Below are 24675 nucleotides of genomic sequence, written 5' to 3' on the forward strand. Positions count from 1 at the left end.
TATTGACTTTAGAAACACAGCCCAGGACCCCTAGGACCACACAGCTAATTCCTTTAGCCAAGAGGCTTTAGGCTTATATTTCTTCAATAGCAGCCCCCTTCTCCAAATTTCACTTTTGAAACACATGCAGAATGTGATATTATGCAGTATAAGGGGTGGGTGGTTCTAAAACCTAGGGTTGCTCAACAACTTTTCACTTTTTGAAATATGGCAACCCTATAAAACCACAGCACTGAAATGCTACCTTTTTCTCCTTTCAGCTGAGTTTCAGTACATAATTTACTTTCTTATTCTAAACACGTATCAAGCTTATTTTTAAAAATGTATATATAGACAGTGCCAAATGATCATTATGAGGTTTTATATAGGAAATTCCTAAGCTCAGTACAGATTAAATATGACAGAAAATTGCAGATCTCAGCCAGACTGAGCAAGTGTTTAAGAATCAATGGTCATTGTGACCATAATCAGGATGTGAACACTGTGATTAACTTGATAGAAGGGGTGGGTGGGGAAATGAATAAGAATACAGTATAAATGTTTTTTAAAATTACAGGTTTGTTGCAGGCATTTCATATGGGATTGTTTTTAACAGGACGCTTGTCTAAAATAATTAGAGTGAAACCCAGTTATTCCTGAAATGGTCTTGATTAGCGGAGACCTCCTCCATGCATCTGGCTACAGAATCAAAGCTATTTGTTCTCATAATCTAATGACTATATTTATTGGGTGCTCTAGATTCTAAAAGACTTTCTTCAAAGTGTGGGTACTGATGCTGTTCTCTAGAGGGTATTCATTCTACTCTCCAGGGTCCAGACCTCCATGTCTTTGGCTTACACCTGGTCAACAACTTCAGATCCCTTCTTCACTGACACGCAGCCTGAACCTGTGTATCCACTGAATTCAGTGGTGCTTACTCTCGAGAAAGTGTGCATAGGACACTTTATTTCACCTTCTGTCTTTAACCCACTTACTTCATCCCTCCAGCCTCATTCAACCTCTTATCTCACATCCTTCATTACTTCCTCCAACATACTTTATTACCTCTAAAATTATGTGTAAGCCCCTTTCTTTGCTGAAGTCCTTGGCATTAGCATCAACACCAGAATAAGATAACATGAATGAATATGAAGTGCTCTGCTGTTGGCAAGGATCGAAAAATGATGTTTTCCCACTAAACATAATATTAAGGCATGATCCTGCCATCCCACTGAAATCAATGGAAGAAATGTGACTATTTACATATCTGTTTCCCATTGAAAGCAATTGTCACAAACTTATCTGGTTGGTGCCCTTAGAACTCAACCTGATATAAGTCCTCAGAACAAGAGTCTCTGCCAAACGTCTGTTTTTATTTTATTCAGATTACTTTTAATAATTTGCTTCCTTAGGACAAGGAAATATTTTCATTAGAGGAAGTTTGCCATGATCAGCCTCAGGATAAAATGCATGGGGTAAAGATGCAAATTTAGGATTTTAAAATTTGTTGGTTTTTTTCCTTTTTAGAAGTTCTTTTATTTTACACTTACACACACACTGATGTCCTTCAAAAAATTCCCACATCCAACTGTGCTCTGTACACATGGGTTTAAACACTTGCTCATGAAGTTATGGAGCCATGAATGATATTTTGAAGAAAAACTAGGCTAGCTTTTATGCAAGTAATCAGAGGGAGGAAGAGCCCACTGCATTTCAAAAAGGCCATGTGTGATTAAGAACAACGTTAATACAAGCTTGACCTTTCAATAACTGTGAACCTCTGCAGCACCCATAAACCACTGCTGGCAGTTACAGCTGCTCAAAATGAACTTTCAAAGGGTCCATTTCACATCACATGACACTACTGAACTGAAGATTCAGACATCCATCTTCTATTTGAAGTCAATGGCAAAACTCCCATAGATTTTCATGGGTCTTACAGCCCCAGTAAAATTAAGGATATGCCAGAATGCCTCATGACTAGCCACCACATCAGCCCAGTGAAAGGAACAAATATGCAATTCATGTATTTTTAAAGGAAAGACATGTGTCATAAGATATAGTTTTAAGTAGTTCCATTGGGACTTGTTTGGTTTATTTGTTATTTTTGTGTTCCAGTTTGCACATGAACCTGGTATCTCAATTTGTGACACCACACTGTAGAGAGTGTGATGTCATAAAGAAAGGCACTGATGTCATAGGCTCCCTAGTGCAACAACAAGGGACTAAAGGAAATGACAAGGCCATTTGGCCCTACTATGTACGTAACTCACTGGAAAGAAATTGAAATGTGATATATTCACTGGAAGCACCAATTAGTCTAACACTGGTAATTTCTACAATAACCAGTGTGTGATTTCATGACGCTTGGTGACCAAGAATATAACCAGAGATAAATGGCCTTTCTTGGTAACTAAGAGGCATGCCTATTTCTCCAACACTTCTTTAAAAACAACAACAACCCACATTGGAGTTTCAAAATAGACCTGCAGCCTTATTACTGGGACATTTTACTGGGTCATGTTCGGTTTCTCTCACCTTCAGATCCAAATCAAAATCCACGCTCGTGGATGGAGGGATGGGAATGGGGAAGATTAAACCCAAAAAGAAAAGGAAGCTGTAGATCAGAAAATGTATTTCTTGCTGAAAAGGGGGTGTGGGGGCGGAGATATAAAGCCCATGAAAAGCCCACAAAAGAACAACTATTGAACGGTGCCAGTTCAGGAGAATGTAGGAGGTTTTCTCAAAGGGGTGAGGGGAGTGGGTTTATTTCAGAAAATGGACGAAGATGACCCTCTTGGCTGAAGAAAGCATTGTGAGGAACTGGTGAAGCTGAAAGTTAAAAGGATAATGCCCCACAGTGTAGACTTCCTGAAGTAGCTTAGTAGTTGTATTGGCGCTGGCATGGCTGGTAGACAAAGCTGCCTTGGTGTTTGGCCCGTCGCGGGCGGCACTCTCTGGTGCGGTTCTGCCGCTGCATGACTTTCTGACTGAACTTGTGCTTCTCCGACAGCTGCTTTGCCCTCTGAATCCGACGCACTTGGTTGACCTTCTCCAAGATGGCAGCCTTGGTGGCAAGAGAGGTGGAGTGGTGAGGGGCATGACGCTGCAAACGGCGTTCAGGTACCTCACTGCAGAAACAAAGGTGCACAAGACTCAGGGTGGTTCAAGGCTCTTGACAGGATTAGGCCTACTTGAGAGGACATAAAAGAGACTTCCCCTAAAGTTGCAAAAGGCCTTCTTCATCAAAGCTACCGAAAGCAGTCCACTCATAAGTGTAGAGGGAAGCAGAAATAGTTATGCCCTCCCAATGCGCCTGCCACAAAACATAGGACCAGTTGTAAGCAGAGACAACTCATGCGATCTCCCTCCTCTCTGCAGGGATAGGGATGGAATGAACTGTCTGTGCATTTGAACATGTTACACATTACACTGTATACATGGTGGGAACATATGAGCTTCACTGCCATCCTCCAGGTCTCAGGACTATTTCTACACCCTAGTCGCTTAAATAATAATAAAAAAGTGTGTGTAGGAAATCAGCTATATTTGAATGCATTTGCATTTACAACATCAAAACAGTCAGATGCAAGAATAACACACCCAATTCATTTAAAATGAAGTTATCACGTTCAATGATGGAGGAAGTAGAAAAGGCACAAGTACAGAACTAATCAACGTTCTGCTTCAGTGGATGTCCCTGAGTTATTCTTATTTATTAAATTTGTATACCGCCCTTCATACCAGGCCAGTTTACAGTAGAAAAATGCAGAAGAAGAACACAAAATACATAATAAAACAAAAAACCAATAGCCCCCTCTCTCACATAGTATTATGAGCAGGGGGAACACTATTTTTTTCCACACAGGTAAAAAAAGGTAAAGGACCCCTGGATGGTTAAGTCCAGTCAAAGGTGACTATGGGGTGCGGCACTCATCTTGCTTTCAGGCCGAGGGAGCCGGTGTTTGTCCACAGACAGTTTTCCAGGTCATGTGGCCAGCATGACTAAACTGCTCCTGGTACAACGGGACACTGTGACAGAAGCCAGAGCCCACAGAAACGCCGTTTACCTTCCCGCCGCAGCAGTACCTATTTATCTACTTGCACTGGTATGCTTTTGAACTGCTTGGCTGGCAGAAGCTCCGACAGAGCAACAGGAGCTCACCCCATCACGCGGATTCGAACCACTAACCTTCTGATCAGCAAGCCCAAGAGGCTAAGTGGTTTAGACCACAGCACCACCCGCACAATACTTAATTTCATAGACATCTATATTTCTAAAGATTGTGGCAATTGTCACTTTGGACACTATTTGCATATGCTCTTCATCAGTTAATGAATTAATTTTAAAATGGTCCCAGATCGTTAGTCAAGACTCATTTGCCTAAATTAATTTTATTATTATTATGGTAATGAAATCTGATAGTGGGTGAGGTTGTTCTTAGTAGCCAATGTCTTGGCTCATTTCCCTGAAAGATCTGAGCTTACCCTTCAGGGACGTGCTCCTCAGGATTCTCCCTTTCCACAATGATGCTGCTGCTGGTGACATAGACGGACATACTGGGATGTTCAATCAAAAGGTCCTCCATGGGGTTGCTCTCCATGCTGACGGGGTCAGGACCTTCTGCAGTAAAACAGGGGGGAGGGGTAACAAACCAACTCTCGTCCATCAAGCAGGGGTCAGGCTGAGAGGGCATGGACCTGCTGACACAGTCACTGAGGGAGTGGGGCGAAGACGTGGTAGGTGGAGGGGACCCACGGCGGCAACGAGAAGCACAAACAGAATCCTTCTCACCTACCCGCCGCTCCTTACTGGAGGCTGAAGCGTAACTATCTAATGAGAGACAACAAGAGTCACCACCCACACAAAAACGGGAGGACAGCCAGAACAAGAGCAACGACAGCAAAAATAATAATATTAAAAAAAATTCAAAACCAAAGCAAAAAAAAAGGTAGTTACCGTTGTTCAAAGCCATGCAAGGGTTGTGCAAGGCAGTGCAGGGGTGGGGAGAGGATTAAGAGGGGAGAGGTGGCACACACATTCAATATACAATGGATGGGAAGGAAGGGGGTGAGGGAGGGAGAAGAGAAAGGGGGCATTATTAGTACAAATGACACCCCAAAGGCATTTTTGTAATTCATCCCAAAACCTTCCCTGAGGAGTCAGGGCTGGCTCAAGATGTTTTGCCACCCGAGGTAGCTGCGCCTTGCCACCCAAGCGGTGAGCCCCAGCAGCACTTGCAACTGCAGCTGCACCCCATCTGAGATTAGTTTCCCAGCATCCTTTGCAACAACGGCAGGGAACCTGGAGGTGCTCCTCTCAGAGTGTCTGTTGCCCCGTCAATGCCCCTAAAAACATGGCAGCCCCCAAGAGACGCCTTGGGTTGCTTGTACACACAGTCCAGCCTTGCAAAAGTGTGAGCCACCATGCTGGTTGAAGGAGGGGGAATCAACAAGAGTGACGACCCACAAGCAAAGCAAGGAAGTCCTCCCATGGTGGGTTATCAAAGCGCCAGAGGAACGTGGAGTGACAAAGAGCATTGCCAAATAGTAAGAGTGCCTAGCTCTCCCAAGATGGTGGAAACCAGACATATCATACCCACATGTGCTAATATATTTAAATGTATGCATATTTAAAAGGAATTACTGGTTCAAAAGAAGAAAGAAAAGAAGTAATAGAAGAATGAAATGGATGGCAAAACAATAAATAAGGTACAAGAAACAGGCAGGCTGGTACAGATGGCATCCCTAGTGGAGAAGGATAGAAGAAAGAGACCTCACCAGTTCATCTCCCTTTCCAATCTATCCCAACAGATCCAAATCCAGACACAGTGACTGGGCAGAGGGAAAACAGAAAGGCTCCATTTGACATTAAGACAACAACTCTACACACAGTGGTGTGCCACCAAGTCCCACTGACATACACATATATAGACACACACACACACACACACACACACACAAACAATTTTAACACCAATATTACCCACTTGAGTGAGCACAATTATCCACCAGGACTTCCTTTTGTCTATCCTAAATCTTCCAACTTTCTGCTTCATTGGATGACCCTGGGTTCTCATATTATGGGAAAGCGAGAAAAACTTATCTCTAACCTCCAGGTAAAGGAGGAAAAGCAAAGCAGGTCTGGGTGCCAAAATCGGTAGAGTTGGAACGCAAAGCAACGGCCAGTCACTATGGAGAGAACTCACTAGTTCACAAGGGGCACAACAAATCATTGCTTCCCGCTGTCATAATTAAGGAGACATCGGCATACTCAGGAAACTTGGCAACGGGCTAACCACTAGGGGCTGTAATATGAAGCAGCAGCCTAGACAAGAAGACATCAGCAGTGTCACACTCTGGATGTTGTAACCCGGACACTGTTGTAACCTGTTCTGCAAATGCACAACCTTCAGAGAGTGCGGAGAACATGTTCTGCAACTTCCCACTAGCTTACGAGAAACTGGCTTTGAAAAATAGCCACAGAAGCTCATAGACCAGTGATGAGCCATAGAATACCGTGAAGGTCCATCAAGTTGGGAGAGCAGTAAGCACAAGCTATCAGCATCCGATTCTCCCATGCAGACTGTAATCCCCTACTCCACATCCCAGGCCTTCCCTGGGGGTACCCTGATCCTTAGGAGATGCTTCACAGGGCATGCAGGGGGGAAAGGTGGGACATTTCCTTCGCACAAGTGCTGCATTCATGCAACCTGTATCAGCACACAGAAACATATTTGCACATACTCGTCTCCCATTACCCTTGCCTCTTCTTTTCTCTATTGCCTCCTCTGCTTGAAACATAAACCAAGCAGGGACCCATGTGTTAACTTACATTATCCATCAAAGTTTACATTGATGATAATGTGTATCACATACATAGATTAATGTGTGCTCCTGTGCAAATTAAGATTGCCGTATGTTCTCTTTTTCCAGGACACGTCCTCTTTTTCATGGGTATGTAAAATGAGAGTCACAGCGATCCATAGTTAAAAGTAGAAGCCGGCAAATGTGTCCTCTTTTTTGCTCTTCAAAATATGGCAAAATATACAAATAACATTCATTTTAGTGGGCCTTAGGTCACAACCATACCATACATTTAAAGCACTCTTATGTCAGTTTAACAGGCATGGCTTCCTCTTAAAGAATCCTGGGAGCTCCAGCTTGTTAAGGGTGCTGGGAATTGTAGCTCCTTGAGTTGTCTCCTAATAAATCTTGACACCCTTAACAAACTAAGACTCCCATGAATTATTATTATTATTTGGGGGGTGGGAGTCTTTTGAATGTATTGGTAGATATGACTTCCGTATACAAGCTCCTGGTGCACTGTGACCTCTCTCTCTCTCTCTCTCTCTCTCTCTCTCTTTCTGCCAGTGTGAGTTACTCTGGCTATCCTAGGTCATCTCACAAAATATGACCAAAATGTCAAAAGGCATGCCTGCAAAGTGTTTGTGACAGACCTGAGTTAGCCTCCCCACACTGGGTATCATTCCCTCTGATACTGGATCTGGCACTATTATTAGCTATGTGGGAAGGTACTGCCTGAGGGCTGCAAAATGGGTTAGAGGGCCAAAATGACATCATATGGCGGATCTGTGAGTGGATGTCCAAACTTTTTTGGGGGGGGTGAGGGTGCTACTTGAACGATGTTGTAGGTCCATCCAGTTTAGATTAGCTGTTGCACTGGAGGAACATGTGTTTAACCCTTTCCCTGTGCAGTTTCCCTGTTCTAAATCACCCCCAAGCTGCTATTAGCTCTGCTAGGAGAAAAACACAATGTCCCTCTATCCAGCTTCTATTTGGCCCTCTAGAGAGGTCAATTAACAGAGCAACTCCTCTGATCAAAATCAGAGCTCCCACGCAGCTACTTTAAAGTTAAAGGTTACTTGGGAGATCCATTGTTGAAGGTTAATTGAAGACTGACCATGGGAAAAAATAGTTTTAATAGTTTTTAAAACCCTGGCGCACGCGCACAGTTTTGCAGTGTTGCCAAGTTGGGGGTAGCTTGTTGTGAGAAAATCTTGTATATTTCAGTACGAGAATGCAAAGTGTCTCATTCCTCTTATGGATGCCCCTTATTCATGCATATGTGCAAGAATTCTCAAACATTTGGCAACACGGCTGCATCTCATTGGTCCAGCTGACTGGCCCTGTGTCTCATAGGATGTTACTCAATCTAGACAGTATTAGCTCATCACCAAAGATATAATTCAGTGGAAGGTGGAAGTTCAGCAGGGGCCTTGGTTAGGGTTTGTGCAATTCCAGTACCAGGAAGAAGGTGGCAATAATTAGCCCTGACTGACAGGAGGAATGCAGGATCTTAAAAAAGAAAAGAAAATGTAAACAGCATCACTTCTTGGCGGGGTGTGTAGCTGAATGAACACAGAGATCAAAATACCAACAAGCATGCTGTTATTAAAGCAGCAGTGGAGAATCTGCAGCCTTTTAGATGTTGCTGGACTACAACTCCCATTATCCCTAACCATTCACTGTACTGCCTGGGACTGACAGGAGCTGGAGCCTAACAGCATCTGCTGGACCACAGGTCCGCCACCCCTTGAACTGAAGTATTTTTAGATTTTCGAAACAAAGGGGAAAAGAAAAAAATGGGGTTGTTGTGTTAAAAGTTTCAAAATGCGCCCCTAACCTAGACAAATTAAGGAAACTGTTTTGCTTCAAGCATTTTCCTGATGTGCTCATCAATCTCACTAATCCTGCTTGTCATGCTATCTTTTGCTAACAACATCATTGTCAACAACATGGGCTAATTGGAAGAATACAGTGGTACCTCGGGTTAAGAACTTAATTCGTTCTGGAGGTCTGTTCTTAACCTGAAACTGTACTTAACCTGAGATACCACTTTAGCTAATGAGGCTTCCCGCTGCCGACGCAGCGCAATTTCTGTTCTCATCCTGAAGCAAAGTTCTTAACCTGATGTACTATTTCTGGGTTAGCAGAGTCAGTAACCTGAAGTGTCTGTAACCCGAGGTACCACTGTATAGCATAGCAGTTAAGAAGTTGGAGAAAATGGCACCCATGGTTAAGTGCTCACGGAGAGATCTTGAATTAAGGCTCTGATTTCGGCATCAAGACTCTGGCAATGGGACAGCATCCTTCACCGCACCTGAGAGCAGCAGGCTAGTTAGGGGGTGGGCTGCATGGGGTGGCACATACAGCTCTACCCTCTTACCACTGGCCACCACCCCAGCATCTACTGCCTGAGGCGTCCCCTTCGCTATGTCTAATGGCAGGCCTGGCCCTATTCCTTTCTTCCATTTTAGAGAAGTGCGGAATATCAGTCAAGGCTAGAAGCTGCATCCTCTACCTCTGAAGTTTTTTCCCTCTCCTAATCCCTGATGTGCAGAGACTGACTGTCATTAACTTGTGTTATAAGGCAATGACAACATGTTGCTTCTCCTCCCAGAGGCCTGCTTATTTCTAAAACCAGGCCAAACTCTGCTTCAAATTAAGCTGTGCTTTAGACAGGGGTGTCAACTTGAATAAAATATTGTGGGGGGTCCAGGTAAGCCCCATCCTACATAATCAGTCACATGATGCAGTGCACACACCCCGTTTGAATGCGAATGCCCATCAACTTTGTGGGGACCTGCCCCCCACAAATATTTTATTGTGGGGGTCAAAGCTCCCACAGTCCCTAAGAGTTGGCTCCTATAGCTCTAGATCAGATAAAGGAAACCTAAGGCACTTCAAATGTAGCTGGGACTCCAACTCCCATCAACCCCAGCCATCATGGCTAGCTTTCTCTGTTTCTCCACCTTCTCCTGTGCACCTAGCCAGGCCTTCCTTCTCTGTACTAGGCCCCTTTGTATTTCAAAGCGTGCAACGAAGGAATACACCAGATGTACAGTGGTGCCTCGCAAGACGAAATTAATTCGTTCCGCGAGTTTTGTCGTCTTGCGGTTTTTTTCGTCTTGCGAAGCACGGTGTCGGGAAAGTTTTGGAAAAGCTTCAAAAATCACCAAAGTCTTTAAAAACCTCAAAAAAAGGCTACCACACCGCGTTCTATGAGTTGTTCCTCGAAGTCAAGTCGCAACTGTATTAACGGTGTTAAGAAAAAGGAAACAAACTTGCAAGACGTTTCCATCTTGCGATGCAAGCCCATAGGGAAAATCGTCTTGCGAAGCAGCTCAAAAAACCCTTTCGTCTAGCGAGTTTTTCATCTTGCGAGGCATTCGTCTTGCGGGGCACCACTGTATTTCTCACTCAGATATGGCAAGCCTCTTTTGTTCCCTTTCTGTGTGCAACAAGTTGCACTGCATACAGTAAAGGTGAGGACAGGAAGTGAAGCTGAAATCAGTGTTGCGGCATCTGTTGCCCGGCAGTATTGCTAGATGTGGTTTTCCAAGGTAATTGTGTTTTTCTTGGTGTGGAGCAAATGTCTTGGGACAGCCTTGTTTTGTTATTAGTCTGGGCTGTGGAAGCTGAGAGAGGGAGCGGGATGAGCAAAAACAGAAGCTGAGTTTCTGATCACTGTAAAGCTTTGAGAAAGGAGGAGACCCAGCGAGGCCTTTTCAGATTATCAAGGATAGAATGTTAAACCCACTCAGAGAGTAATCCTAACTGAATGCAGTCAGATTTATGTCCACATGTTCATTATTGCTGTGCAGTGAACTAGGAGATGAGAAATGCTCTTCCTGCCCCATAACTCAGCATTCACACATTGGGGGATGACCATAGCTCAGTGGGAGAGCACCTGCCAGGTTTAATCACTGGGATTTTTTGTCTCACTTTTGTTACACAAGAGTGCCCTTTGATTTGGCTGTAATGCAGCAACACTGGGGAAAACATCACGGAACAACTGGTAAATCAAAGCGATGTGCGGATAGTCAAGTCAATCCACCACTAATGCACTATTATTGTGTCGGTGACATATTGAAAGTACACCTGTAAAACAAAACAAAACACCTCAGTCTGCAGGGACCCTCAGGCAATCTCCAAACGCCAGGCAAAAAGCATTTTGAGGACATAACAAACAGGGCTTGCTTTCCAACTGATAGGTAGCTTTATTCTTAGCTCCCTCTTAGGCTATCTAAAAATATCTGTAACACAAGCATGAGCCTGGTGGATGTTTTCCCCCCCACATGGCAATGGATTGTCAGCAGGAACAGAAAAGGGTGGATCTGTGCGACGACGCAGAGCATTGTTTACTTGGGTTCTCTCTGCTAAATTTGCAAGCAAAAAGGGTCTTAGATTGGTTGCCACTGGGTGCTGAGTCATCTGACTTCCGCTCAGCAAAATGGCAAAGGCAAAAATCAGTGACTAAGATGGAGGAGCTTTCACTTGCCTGAGAAACTAGCAGCTAAGCAGCCACGAAGACCTTCAAAATGAAGGATGTAGCCTTAAGCACACATACTTGGGAGTAGGTTTTGAATAAACTTCTTTGGATTTGGTAAAGGAGACCTTGAATTAGCACTGTTTCTTTAAAAGTGGTATGTCATGTCATTATCAACAATATTAAGCCAATCGTTTTTTAAAAAAGAAAGAAAGCACAAAGTTCTCCTAGAGAAGTATTGGAAAGAATTGCTTTCAGAAAAAGCTGTTTTCTATGACACCTATGCAAAAACCAGCAGCTAAAGCTAAACATAATCACCTGCTAGCTGCTTCAGATCAATCCAGTTTTAAAGGAACAGCCACAGAGATGGATTCAAAAGCTGGTAACACAAAGCTGGAGACCATGAATAAGGCTGATAGGGCAGAAAGCAGGGAGATAAATGCTAGGGAGAGCCAGAGCCAATAACAGGCACCGTCAAATAATTCTTCTTTTCCCCCTATCCTCGTTCCTGCTGAATTCTACAAGGGCAACACTTGAGACTAAGGAGAAGGAGATACAGTGGTGCCCCGCAAGACGAATGCCTCGCAAGACGAAAAACTCGCTAGACGAAAGGGTTTTTTGTTTTTTGAGGTGCTTCGCAAGACGAATTTCCCTATGGGCTTGCTTCGCAAGACGAAAACGTCTTGCAAGTTTGTTTCCTTTTTCGTAAAACCGTTAATACCCAGGGTGCAATGCTTGAAGAGGTGCAGTTGCGACTTGACTTTGAGGAGCAACTCATAGCACGCGGTGTGGTAGCCTTTTTTGAGGTTTTTGAAGACTTTGGTGATTTTTGAAGCTTTTCCAAAACTTCTTTTGCAGCCATTTGGTAAGTTAAACTTTTAAAACTTTTTTGGGGGGTTTTGGATTTTGGGTTGGGGTGTTTGGAATTCAAGGACTTGGTGTTGGGGAGGGGTTTGCAAGAATCTGGAAGCGTGTGTGTTTTTTTTCTGCATTTTTATGATTTTTTTGTGACCATTGGGCCACTCTGCTGTTTTTTTAAAAAAAATTCTGGATTTGAATTTCTGTGTGGTGGGTGGCTGGGGGAACAGTTGGGGAGGGGTTTGCAAAAATCTGGAAGCTTGTGTGGTTTTTTTCTGCATTTTTATGATTTTCTGTGACCATTGGGCCACCCTGCTGTTTTTTTTTTAAAAAAAATCTGGGTTTGAATTTCTGTGTGGAGGGTGGCTGGGTGCTTTTGAATTTTTTGGATGTGAAGCACTGATTTTTATTTTTTTTATTTTTTGGGTTTGTGCAGGTAGGAGCTGTGCTGCCATGGGACCCAAGAAGACTGTTGCTGCAGAGGCCGGCGAGGGGAAGAAGGAGAAGGTTACGCTGGAAATGAAGAAGGAGATCATCCGGAAGCACGACGGTGGAATGCGTGTGACAGACCTCGCCAGGGAGTACGGGAGGAATCCATCGACCATCGGGACCATCCTGAAGATGAGGGAGAAGATCCTTGCGACTGATGCAGCCAAGGGAGTCACCAGGATCGTGAAGAACCGCCCAGCTGTTCTGGAGGAGGTGGAGAAGTTGCTGCTCATCTGGTTAGAAGAGAAGCAGCGTGCAGGGGACACAGTGACTGAGGCCGTCATTTGTGAGAAGGCCAAGGCCTTGCACGCAGACCTCGTCCGGGAACAGCCAGGAACCTCAGGCGAGCCAGAAGTCTTCAAGGCAAGCAGAGGCTGGTTTGACCGGTTCAAGACAAGATCTGGAATCCACAGCGTGGTCAGGCATGGAGAGGCTGCCAGTTCTGATGTTTCTGTGGCTGAAGACTTTGCAGCGGAGTTCCTGGAGGTTGTGAAGACGGAGGGCTACGTTCCACAGCAGGTCTTCAATTGCGACGAGACCAGGCTGTTTTGGAAGAGGATGCCCAAAAGGACTTTCATCACACAGGAGGAGGCCAAGTTGCCTGGCCACAAGCCCATGAAGGACCGTCTGACCCTGCTCTTCTGTGCCAATGCAAGCGGCGACCTGAAGATCAAGCCCCTGCTGGTGTACCACTCGGAGAACCCATGGGCCTTCAAGAAGCACAAGGTCGACAAGGAGCAGCTGAGTGTCATGTGGCGATCCAACAGTAAGGCTTGGGTCACACGTGTGCTGTTTGTGGACTGGGTCAATCTTGCTTTTGGCCCTGCTGTCAAACAGTACCTGCTGGACAGCGACCTGCCGCTGAAGGCTTTGCTTCTGATGGACAATGCTCCTGCTCATCCTAAAGGCCTTGAGGAGGACTTGTTGGAGGAGTTCAGCTTCATCAGCATCATGTTCTTGCCGCCTAACACCACGCCACTGCTCCAGCCGATGGATCAGCAGGTCATCGCCAATTTCAAAAAACTCTACACCAAGGAGCTTTTCAGGCGATGCTTCGAGGTGACTGATTGCACCACCATCACCCTGTGGGAATTCTGGAAGGACCACTTCGACATCGTCACCTGCTTGAAGATGATTACCACGGCCTGGAACGGGATCAGCCAGAGAAATTTGAATTGCGCTTGGCACAGCCTGTGGCCGGACTGTGTGGCACCAAGTGACTCTGATGCACCAGAGTCAACAGTGGTGCAGGACACTGTTGCCTTGGGGAGGACCATGGGCCTGGAGGTCACAGAGGAGGACATCAGCGAGCTGGTGGAGGAGCACGACCATGAGCTGACCACCCAGGAGCTGGTCGAACTGCAAGCAGAGGCTGCGCAGGAGCAGGCCTCGCTGGAAGAGGAGGAAGCAACTGAGGAACGGCTGTCCTCCAAAGAACTGAGGGACATTTACCTGAAGTGGAAGGATGTGCAGGCTTTTGCACAGCGGCACCACCCTGACAAGCACGTGGCACATGACCTTGCGAACACTTTTGATACGAGGGTCATGTCGCCTTTCAGGGAGGTGCTGAAAAGGCGGATGAAGCAGCAGACCATGGACAGGTTCTTCAGCAAGAAGCAAAGAGTGGAAGAGGAACCTTCTTCGAGTTGTCCCCCAGAGTCTTAGAAAATGTACTGTACCCTTTGTTGATTTTTAAATGTTTTTCTGTCATGTTTAGAAACTTAATTTATTGTCCCTTCAATTTTTGAAATGCTCTTTACAGTATGTGTGACTTTAAAGAGCACTTAATAAACTCTTGTTGTACCAAATTTGGCTTTGTTTGGACTTTTTTTGACCATAGGAATGCATTAATTGAATTTCAATGCATTCCTATGGGATTTCGTGCTTCGCAAGACGAAAAATTCGCTAGACGAAAAAACTCGCGGAACGAATTAATTTCGTCTTGCGAGGCACCACTGTACAGTCAGTGCTGTCCCTTGGACTGGTTGTAAGCAAGAAGTTAGGCAGGTGGGGCTGTCTGAGGGCAGATTGAGGTTGGTGCAGGGGCAGAGGAGGGGGGCAGACGGGTGGGCCACCCCATGTGCCACTTGGGGGGTGACAAGATGGCCCCTGCCTCCCCCCAGCTGTAGAGCAGCTGAGGGTGTGCACAATTCGTATTGATGCTGCACATGCACAGTCCGTATGGGATGCCGCACATGAGCAGCAGCCCATATGGATACCATGCAAGCAGCAGCCCATACGGAGTGCGCATGTGCAGCATTCCGTACGGACTGTGCACACACGGAATGCCACACATGCGCACTCCATACGGGCAGCCCTGCCCCGGGTGCCAGAGAGGGTTCCTCTGCCACTGGGTTGGTGGGGCAGTGCTTCATTTGCCCAAATGGATCAACTTTCACTTAGTATGCTGTAGATGTAGAATCAGGTTTCATGTCTGGAAGTTTGACACTTCTGTGTATTTTGTTTATATACAGTGGGACCTCCGGTTACAAACTTAATTCGTTCCAGAGGTCCGTTCTTAACCCGAAACCGTTCTTAACACGAGGCACGCTTTTGCTAATGGGGCCTCCCGCTGCTGCCGTGCCACTGACACGCGACTTCCACTCGCATCCCGGGGCAAAGTTCGCAACCAGGAGCATCTACTTCCAGGTTAGCGGAGCTCATTATCTGAAGCGTTTGTAAGGAGGACAGTAGGTAACCCAAGGTTCCACTGTATTAAGGAATCAATAAAGAACTACAGCCAGGCTGCATTCAATCAAGCTAGATGATGCTTATAAATAGACCTCATCACTCAAAAAGAAGGAAGGACGGAGAGAGCGAAATACTTTCAGCCACTAAGAAAAAGATGTCTCCAGCTATTCCATCACCAAATAACAAGTACTTGTGGCTTTTTTAGCATAAAGCGGATGCTCAAAAATAAAAATGCTGACTGCAGTTTGACTTCAAGAAAGACAATGTGATGCTTTCAAATTTTATGAAATCAGCCTGGTGCATTCATTCATTGGTGCCAGCCCATTCATTGGAAGGACAGGGCATTTGATGTATGAAGCTCTTGCAAGTGCTGCTATTGCCAGGATTGGGAATTAAAGTATGGATTAGGAACAATGGCACAACTGAATCCTGAACACAAGATCAGAGCAAAATTATAGCCAGCCTAAAGCCAAGGCTCCCTAATGGCAAGGATAGCCTCTATCACAATTGTTCTGTGATGAGCAAGGAGGTAGCTCACTCACCAGCTGAGATCCACCCTGGAGCCTGGATCTGCCTGCAAAAGGCAGAGCTAATCTGCTGGCTGCACTTGGCTGCCAACCCTTAACTCATTCTTTCTCTGCTTCCATTTTAGGCATATAGAACGGGCTCAGCACTGAGAGAGAAATACATGCTAAGTTGGGAACAGGGTAAGTCAGGAATAGCCAGCTAGGGAGTTTTGTGTTTGTTGCATAAGATGAGCCCAAGGGAAAAGCAACTGCCCAGATGCCTGCTTTCCTTCCCTTGTTTGCTGCTGTATCATGCAACCAATAAGTCCAGGATAGCTGGAGAAGGAGACAGGCAGCTGGGCTGCTCCATCACCAGAGCAGGAAAAGACAGGCAACTGACAAGTTAACTGACTCATAGAACTACAAGAGTTCTAGCTTGGTTGAAAAGTGGCACCATACACCTGAGTGCCTTATTCAGAACCAGGTTTGTGAGACACTCCGGCATCTGCAGGTAGCTGTGACTTCCAGGCAGAACAGAAGCATCTTCCACCCTAGGCAGTGTAGCCAAAATGAGCATACATTCACCTTGCTGTCCATGCAGTCCAGAATTCGGTCTCCAGCTGTAGTTAGCCGCATGACCTGCTCATCTCATATGTGTGTGTGTGTGTGTGTGTGTGTGTGTGTGTGTGTGTTTAGAAATTTTTCATTTATCCCCTGATCCGCAGAGGGCACAGTAACACCTTTCATTCCAAAACCTAGAGAACCAAAACTACTTAGAGAGTTCTGCCTTTTGTGGAACCTCTTAAACTGCCTTTTGCAACCTCTTAAACTGATCTGAATTTTGGGAAACACTACCAAGGCCAAGGGTAGCTCAGCTTGCAGCTGAGTTCTAGTTTTAGTACTCAGCATTGAAGGTTTGAAGAAGCAGAGACTATGTGGGTGTGAGACAATACGAAACAAGGGAAGGAAGAAGACAGAGTACAAGTTAGGGGTGGCAGTCAGCTAAGCTTTACTCAGAGTACACCCATTTAAAGTAATGAACATGACTAAGCTTGGCCCATTAATTTCAGTGGGTCTACTCTGAGTAAAATATAGTTGAATACCACTCAGTATTATTTCGTGGGAGAGGATTGGAAAAATGCAAACACAAATGGTAAGCTGCAAAGAGGGAGGCTGGGACAGACTTAAAAACTTGTTTGGAGAGGACTCTAGCCACTAAGCAACCACACACCTAAATGGTACCGACCCCAGCCACAACCTCTTTCCATGGCTCCCTCATGGCGCCTGCCAATAGGGGCCTGGAGGCTCCCCACACCTCCTGCTCAGGACTGGTGGCCTCTTTCTACCCCTTCCTGAACAGTGCTGCCCCAGAGGCAAATCTTGTCCAGACTGAGCTTCAGATCCTTCACACACGGACACTACTCTTCCCACAGAAACAACTGCTTATCGTTGAAGAAAGCTGAGCTGCTAACCCTCAGGAAGGAGCTCTATTATCTAGTAGCAACAAACCACAACTCCTCAATTCTCCAGTTTGAGAGTTATGGCTCTTAAGTCAGGGATAGGGAACCATTGGCCCTCTAGAGCAGGGTCTCCAGTTGTTTTTGGACTACAACCCCCATCTTCCCTAGCTAGCAGGACAAAGTGGCCAGGGATGATGGGAATTGTAGTCCCAAAACAGCTGGAGACCCAAGGTTGGGGAAACCCTGCTCTAGATGTTGCTGAACTATAACTCTCATCAGCCCCAGCAAGCATGGCCAACAGCCAGGGATGATGGTAGTTGAAGTTCAGCAACATCTGGAGGGCCAGAGGTGCCCTGCCCCAGCACTCGTTCTAGGTTGACCCTGATCATTCCCTCTCATATTTCTCACCTGGAAGATCAATAATGAGCCACCCATCTTCTTCTTCCTCTTTAGAGACAAACGGCTTAGGTTCCTCAAGGTCCTCAGGTGCGCTGCTGTCACTGAAGAAGAGGCTGGTGAGGCGCTGGAACATGGCTGGAGAATTATTTCGGAGGTGGACTTGGGAACGAAAGGCGGGGATGAGTTTGTAGACGCTGGCTTGAGTGTGTGGAAGCTGGTGTGGAGGCAGGAGCACGAGTTGGGGAGTGTTGGGTGGACGGATTCCTTGCCAAGGGCGGGAGCTGCTTGTTTTCCTAAGCGGAGTCTTATCTGAGTTGAGTTACGTAGATAGTGCAATCATAAGGTTCTTCGCTTGGCTTCAGTGCAAAGGCCTGCCAAAGAAAGGGAAAATTCATTCAGGCCAAACACTGATGGAATCACGAGGAACTCAGATGGCCTGGAGGAAGGGTGAGAAGGGAACCCTTGCATGAACCGTCATCCCAATTCATCACGGCCATTTCCCTTTATTCTGCCTCCTACACATAGTGCCTTCTCAACTGCATTCCCACTGGGCTGCCTGATGGGCCTTCCTCACTTTTACTATAGAAATAAACACCTTGCAAGACAGCTGAGTTGAGTTCTCTCACCCTACGGGGTGCCCCAGGCAAGGAGTAGCCTGTTCTCTTTGATTACGGTTAACCTACTTCCCCTCACATGCGGGCAAAGAAAACAAGCGTGGCTTGTCTTATGCCAACCTGGTGCCCTGCAGATGTTTTAGATGCCAACTCCCATCAGCCTGAGCTAGCTGGGGGGGGCACCAGGTGAGCGAAGGAGGCCCTAAGCCAGGGGAAGTGGCCCATGGGGAAAATTTAACCAGCCCATGGACCCCCGCCACCCACTCTGTTGGCTCCCGTGTGCCACGCTAAAACAGTGCAGAGCAGAGCGGGGACCGCCTTCCACAACACTGGCCGGCTTCCCATTGGCTGCAGGAAGCTCCGCATGCGTTCCCCGCGCCGGAAGGAGCGCCGGAAATGGCGTTTGCACATGCGTGCGCGTGCACTCCGGCCCACCATGGTGTTTGCGGGATCGTGAACCGGCCCAAGCCACAAAAACTTTGCTGACCGCTGCCCTAAGCCTTGTGCTGCATGTGCTAAGCACCGGTCAGGAATACTGTAAGGAAAAGTAGATAATTGTGTGAGTTTCTGTGTGTGCCTGTCACAGCTCAGACAACTGCCCCTTTCCATATTCCCCCTGACCACAGCAGTGGGAGATAGGTGGCATGGTTCATTAATATTCAAATACATCCCTGTCTGGGATCTTTGTTCCTCCAGCTCTTCCATCCCTTGCCATCTTAGGAGGTTTCTTGCTCCCTCCAAAGACTTTGCACTTTCTCCCTTGCTGCCCCCATGATATAGCATCCCTGAACACCTCTGTGATGCTCTTTCCCTTTCTTTAAATCCTTCCCCAAAGCTCACCATTCCTCTAAAGCATTTGGCACAACACTGCCATTCCCTTGCTCCACTGCAATTCAGCTTGTAACTAAAGATGCCCTTCAGTCTTCCTTTTCATTGCACAGTCATGAGGATTTGTGCTCTTGATGCCATGGGAGTAGCTGTACGAGAGCCATACAAGCTATATGAGAGCCAGAGTGGTATAGCCATTAAGAGTGCCAAATTAGGCCCTGGGAGACTATGGTTCAGATCCCCACTCAGCCATGAAGCTCACTGGGTGGTTTTGGGCCAGTCAGCTCCCCTCAGCCTAGCTTTGGTTTGTTCTGTGATGCTTCTTCAAATCCACCACATTATTGCTATAGGGACTATAGCACAACTAAAGCAGGACAACCCTACCCCATCCCAAGAACAAATGCTCTGGTTTTCATGGCTTGCTTTTGCTGCACTATAGTCCATCTGAACAGCGTAACTGGTAGCATTAAGAAGAATCAGAAGGACTGTTAATAAAGGAGAATAAATCCACCGCCCAGTACACTATTATTGTGTCAAGCACATGTTGCGGAATACTATCCAATATTCTTAAACCCTGTGCTATGCTGGTTCTGAACTTGTCAAAACTCAGTGAATGAGGTAAACAGCTTGTTTTCTTGGACTCAGCTATACAGCTTCAAATAAACGTTTTAAATGTGCTGTAAAGCGCAACATACAAATGTGACACTAGATGGCAACAGTGAGCTTTGCCAAATTCAATGTATTTTTCAAAACTTTTTTTTTTTAAAAAAGCATTTTCACAGCGTTTTTTACATGTGTGTAGATTCCACCCTTTTGTCTTTTTAAGTATTTGAAAACTGGCAGCACGTTCATCCAGAACCAGAGGAGAGACATCAAGATCCAGTTTTTCTTTTGGGATCTTAGACTGTGATGGATCAGATCGCCAATAATCCTTTAGAAGAGGGAACATTTGGATTTGTTTGTCAGAGAAATTCCTTCCTATCACTTCCTGCTCAGCTTCCATCTGTTCCTACAGCAAAGGGCTTCCATTAATCAGCACAGCACATCAATCAGCACAATGCATCACTAATAGCCGCACCCACTTATTACAAAGCGCTGTCTGGTCAGACCCGTGGGCATTGGGCAGCACTATAGCAAATCAATCTGACATGTAACTACCCCATGAGGGATCTGCTGGAAGTCTCAAGACCATAGAAAATAGCATTTTCATGGAGGAACAAAGTGCTCCTGTGTTGTTGCCACAACAATCCTGCGACAGAGGTTAGACTAGAAGAGAGTGAGTGGCCGAGCAGTGATTTGAATTCAGAACTCTACTATATCACATTATCTTTCTCCAACTCTGTTGCCCATGGAGGCTAACCTTAAGGCCTTCTTATGTGCCCAGGAAAGCTTTCAATTAGGGACTTCAGGGATGAACCTACTTACTCCATTATGCTATACGGTTCCTTTCCCTGCATATCAAAGAACATAAATGCTCTGTTGGATCAGGCCAAAGACCCATCTAACTCAGTATCCTGTTCTCACAGCAGCCAACCAGATACATATTAGAAGCCCACAAGCAGCACCTGAACACATCAGCACTCTCCACACTCATGTTCCCCAGCAAATGAAGTTCAGAGGCACTAGTTTTACCCTTGCCCTTACCCCACTCTTTTCCCAGGAAAAAAACCCCGCTCTTTAGTGCTAAATCAGAGCAAACGTCAGCCCAGGGAAAACACAGCTGGTGGAATGTGATTTCCCAGCCAGAAATGTCAATACATCCTGACAGCTTTCCAAATAGGTTAATACTTGCCCCACATCTTATTGAATTGATGCCTTTTTCTCCTGCTTTTCCTCCATCCCCTCTGCCCTAACTATAGAAGTTCTTCTCTCGCCACATCCCACTGATTCTGTCCAATTGGATTTGCAAAGGACTATGATTTGGCTCAAAGGCAGATGGTTGCTCCTTCCTCCTTCATAATGACCCCTTTCCTATCCAGAGCCTTTAGTTCAATGCCTTTTGGGGCCTACACATGACAGTGATGGCTTGCTGCAATTACCTAGGCAGGGAGCTGCAGTGGAAGCCATTATGATGGCAGCAAACACATATACAACTTGGCACCAATGGATGTAGGCATGGCAGGCAGCACAGGAGAAACCTGGTAGGGTAGTTTATCTCATAGGTCTGTGAGACAAGTAAGTTGGCATTCATACACAGCATATAGCTGGGGCTGTATTTGTTTCCTTAGAAATGTGTCTGACTTATTTCAATGGAATTTGCTTGAGGTCATTGCATTTTGAAGTGGTGAGCTTCTGTTACATTGGGACCTGCTGGTCAATCTCTAATCATTTGCAGTAGATGTGCAAGGAATTATGTTTATGAATTGTTTGACAACAACAGCAACAGAATCATCCCTCTCCACCTGAAATTATACTACTTGAAATGAAGAAAGATTGGGGGTAAACTGGAATGGGTGTTTGGGTGGAAGGACTGTGAGCTCTGTTCGGTTCCAGTACTCAAAACAAAGTCCTGGACTCAGAATTATTTAATTCTAAATGTATGTCTTTTGCACCAGGCTCTGCTCAGTGAATCTTGGGGGTCTAATTAGAATCAAAGTAGATCCCGCTGGAAGTGGCTCATGGGGTAGAGCAGAGCTGCTATTCCAGCTTCCCAGCAGGTAGGTCACTTCATCTTTCAGGATGAGGAAGGGAAGGCAGTGAGGAGGTCAGCACAGTGTAAATGCACTGGCGGAGCCAATCTAGTGGCACTGCTGGTGTGTTTGAACCATGCTGACATCCTCACCACCTCGTTCTCTCTCCCTTTTCCTTCTGGTAAGCAACAGTGCCTCATCTGTCACTAAGCTAAGCTAGCAGCTTTGCCTCACCCAGAGAGCCACTCTTGGATCCCACATGCCTGCCGTCTGCCCAGCTTTGGTGAGGTGGAGCAGAGACAGGCAGGGATGAAGCACACCACTTACCGTATTTTTTGCTCTGTAAGACTCACTTTTCCCTCCTAAAAAGTAAGGGGAAATATGTGTGCGTCTTATGGAGTGAATGCAGGCTGCGCAGCTATCCCAGAAGCCAGAACAGCAAGAGGGATTGCTGCTTTCACTGTGCAGCGATCCCTCTTGCTGTTCTGGCTTCTGAGATTCAGAATATTATTTTTTTTCTTGTTTTCCTCCTCCAAAAACTAGGTGTGTCTTGTGGTCTGGTGCATCTTATAGAGAGCGAAAAATACAGTATTTCACAGCAGTGCTGCTGCTGCTGCTAATATCTGCCATTCTCTTGCATGCTGAATAAATAAGATTCCCCCCGCAACAGAACCCATCAAATAAACTAAGCAGAGGAAGGGATAGGTTACATTTGCACAAATGGCTAAGGATTAAATTGTGGTGTTTAAAATTTTTAAAGCCACTTTATTATGACCAACCAAAACACTGCAAAATGACAAGCAAGCTTTTGAGTCCACCAGAACTTTCCATCAGGGTGAATGTTAAGCAACATTTAAATAAAGTAGATATCACACCTCAGAGTCTTTGCCAACTGGTTCTTACTGATATAGGAGCCAGTGTGGTCCAGTGGTTAGAGTGCTGGATTTGGCCTGGGGAAACCAGAGTGAAGATCCCCACTCAGCCATGAAGCTCACTGGGTGACCTTGAGCTAGTCACTGCCTCTCAGCCTAATCGACCTCACAGGATTGTTGTAAGAATTAAATGAGGAGGGGCAGAGGCATGTATGGCACCTTGAGCTCCTTGGAGAAAAAGATAGGATATAAATGCAATGAATGAATGAATGAAACTGATCTTTTTATAATTCTCATTGTAGTACTGCGTTTTCTGTCTGCATTCCACCTTGCAACAGAATTACTGATAGAACTATGTGAAAACCGGCAAGGGGACTTTTTTTAAAAAAAAATAAATGGTGGTGCTGGCAAATTGCTGTTAGCACAAATGCTGGGATCTAATGTGAGCCCTGCACTTCGTTCCTGAATGCTCCGGGCTCCTTTCAAAGCCCACTCAGCTCCAGCCTTGAGCAGAGTCCTTCACAAACAAGCTCAGCTGTGCTCTTAGGGGGGACAATGATGGATTTTCTGCCTTTCAACCAATCAGCAAATCCATCCTGAAATTCAGTCACATTAGTGACATTGAAAAGAGGATTGTGTGGGGCCGGGGGAGAGAGTGGGAGGGGAGTGTATGTTCATGTTGCAAAGAACTGAGACAGCTGAGAACAGGAAATGTGAGCAATGCAGATGGAAAATACACAGGAGGTGGGGGTCGGGGAGACAGCAGTTCATCCAGAGAGCACAGGGAATATTTGAGGAGCTTCCGGCTGGCAGGTCTGCCCATCATAAGACATTGCCTGTATCAAAGAAGCAAGAAGGAAAATGATCTTTAAGGAGGGCAGGATGTACATCTGGGGGAAATGTAATCTCTGCAAAGTAATGAGAGGCTGCCTGATCATGAGAGATGGAAGAATTGGCTTTCTGTCAGTCTTCCCCTACCTGGTACCCTCCAAGAACTTTTGGACCACAACACCATCATGCCAGACCATTGGCCATGCTTCCTGGGACTGATGGGGGGTGTAATCCAAAGCTTCTGGAGGAAGGATGCCAATTTGTTGGAGGTTTGCTTTATATCATGAAGCCACTTGTTACTCTCTTGGGCTTCACTAGTGTCACTAGCTGTCAGAGATGTTGCTGCATCAAAACTGACCCATCCAGTTTGTTGTGCATGTGGCCTGAAGTTCTCTACCTTTGATATATATAGGATTCCAGTTTTACAAATTATATGGGTTATATCCTAACTTTGGGGGGGGGGGGGTATTTCACTCTCTTGCAAAGATCCTGATGCTCAGTACGTATACTTTTTCCTGCCTATGCATTATGTGTTGCACACCTCAACTTTTCCTCGCCCCTGGATTGGTCTTAATTATCAAATAATGCGGTGTGCACACAAAATGATTTTGCATGGTATCACAAACCTCCCTAATCAGGATTGGAAAAAGAAAAGACCATCGAAATCAAGACATGCCCCCATGCCTTTTGCAATGGATGTGTTGCATGTGCATTGTGCGCTCTGAGTAAAATGGGTAAACAAGATTCCATCCCTGAATAATCCTCTGTTGGAATATTCTGACACTTCCTTTGTTGAAACCAAAGAGCCTAGCATCTACTTATTCAAATACTTTTTCAAGCGCTTCTCAGGGGGCAAAAAGAGTTGCATCGGTTGAAACTGGAGAGGCCACAGTCATCTCTCCTCCTAACCCATCACGAATCTCAGCATCATCTTTCAGCTCTTTCTTCACCTCCCACAGTGCAATCCACAATTCGGAAAGGCTACAGTATGGACCAAACACATCTCTACATCATGCAGTCTTCCTAGTGGAAAATCAAGTTGTGCGGCCCACACTGCCTTATCCTCTATCTGTTCAAAGTTAGTGTGGGAGAAGCCCAAGTGCCATAAATATGCTTTACATTTGATTTAAATATACAGTGTGCATCTGACCATACTATCTGTGTTTGGCAACCTTTCATTATATACATTTTTACACAACCACAATATTTGAATTATCAAAGAGTT

General features: G+C 45.7%; 2 protein-coding genes and 1 long non-coding RNA gene across 7 annotated transcripts in view; 2 read left to right on the forward strand and 1 right to left on the reverse strand.

Annotated features, from left to right (window-relative positions):
• Positions 1-2698: 2698 nt before the first annotated feature.
• The window catches only part of TP53INP2 (tumor protein p53 inducible nuclear protein 2), a 36374-nt gene continuing 14397 nt past the window's right edge, over positions 2699-24675 (reverse strand). For 2 of the 5 annotated variants that reach the window (XM_081009294.1, XM_081009295.1), the window contains exons 2-4: positions 17685-18046; positions 4468-4813; positions 2699-3110 (exon numbers count right to left, since the gene is read on the reverse strand). In XM_081009294.1, coding sequence (XP_080865420.1) covers positions 2861-3110; positions 4468-4813; positions 17685-17808 — 720 coding nt within the window. In that variant the 5' untranslated portion in view covers positions 17809-18046 and the 3' untranslated portion in view covers positions 2699-2860. Of the gene's footprint in view, positions 3111-4467; positions 4814-17684; positions 18047-20909; positions 21148-24675 lie in introns of those variants that run through there. The other 3 variants (XM_081009293.1, XM_081009297.1, XM_081009296.1) reach the window with 3 other exon arrangements.
• LOC308478987 (tigger transposable element-derived protein 1-like) lies at positions 11991-14574 on the forward strand. Its single transcript, XM_081009254.1, has 2 exons — positions 11991-12137; positions 12567-14574. Exon 2 carries the CDS (start codon positions 12584-12586, stop codon positions 14282-14284), a length of 1701 nt encoding a protein of 566 aa, XP_080865380.1. The 5' UTR covers positions 11991-12137; positions 12567-12583; the 3' UTR covers positions 14285-14574.
• On the forward strand, positions 21255-24594 carry LOC308479018. The gene is made up of 3 exons (XR_013987432.1): positions 21255-21292; positions 21673-21774; positions 24290-24594. It is a non-coding gene; the product is annotated as an uncharacterized lncRNA (long non-coding RNA).

This window comes from Podarcis pityusensis (genome assembly GCF_964106645.2).
Source record: "Podarcis pityusensis genome assembly, chromosome: 6".
NCBI classification, from domain to species: Eukaryota; Metazoa; Chordata; class Lepidosauria; order Squamata; family Lacertidae; genus Podarcis; species Podarcis pityusensis.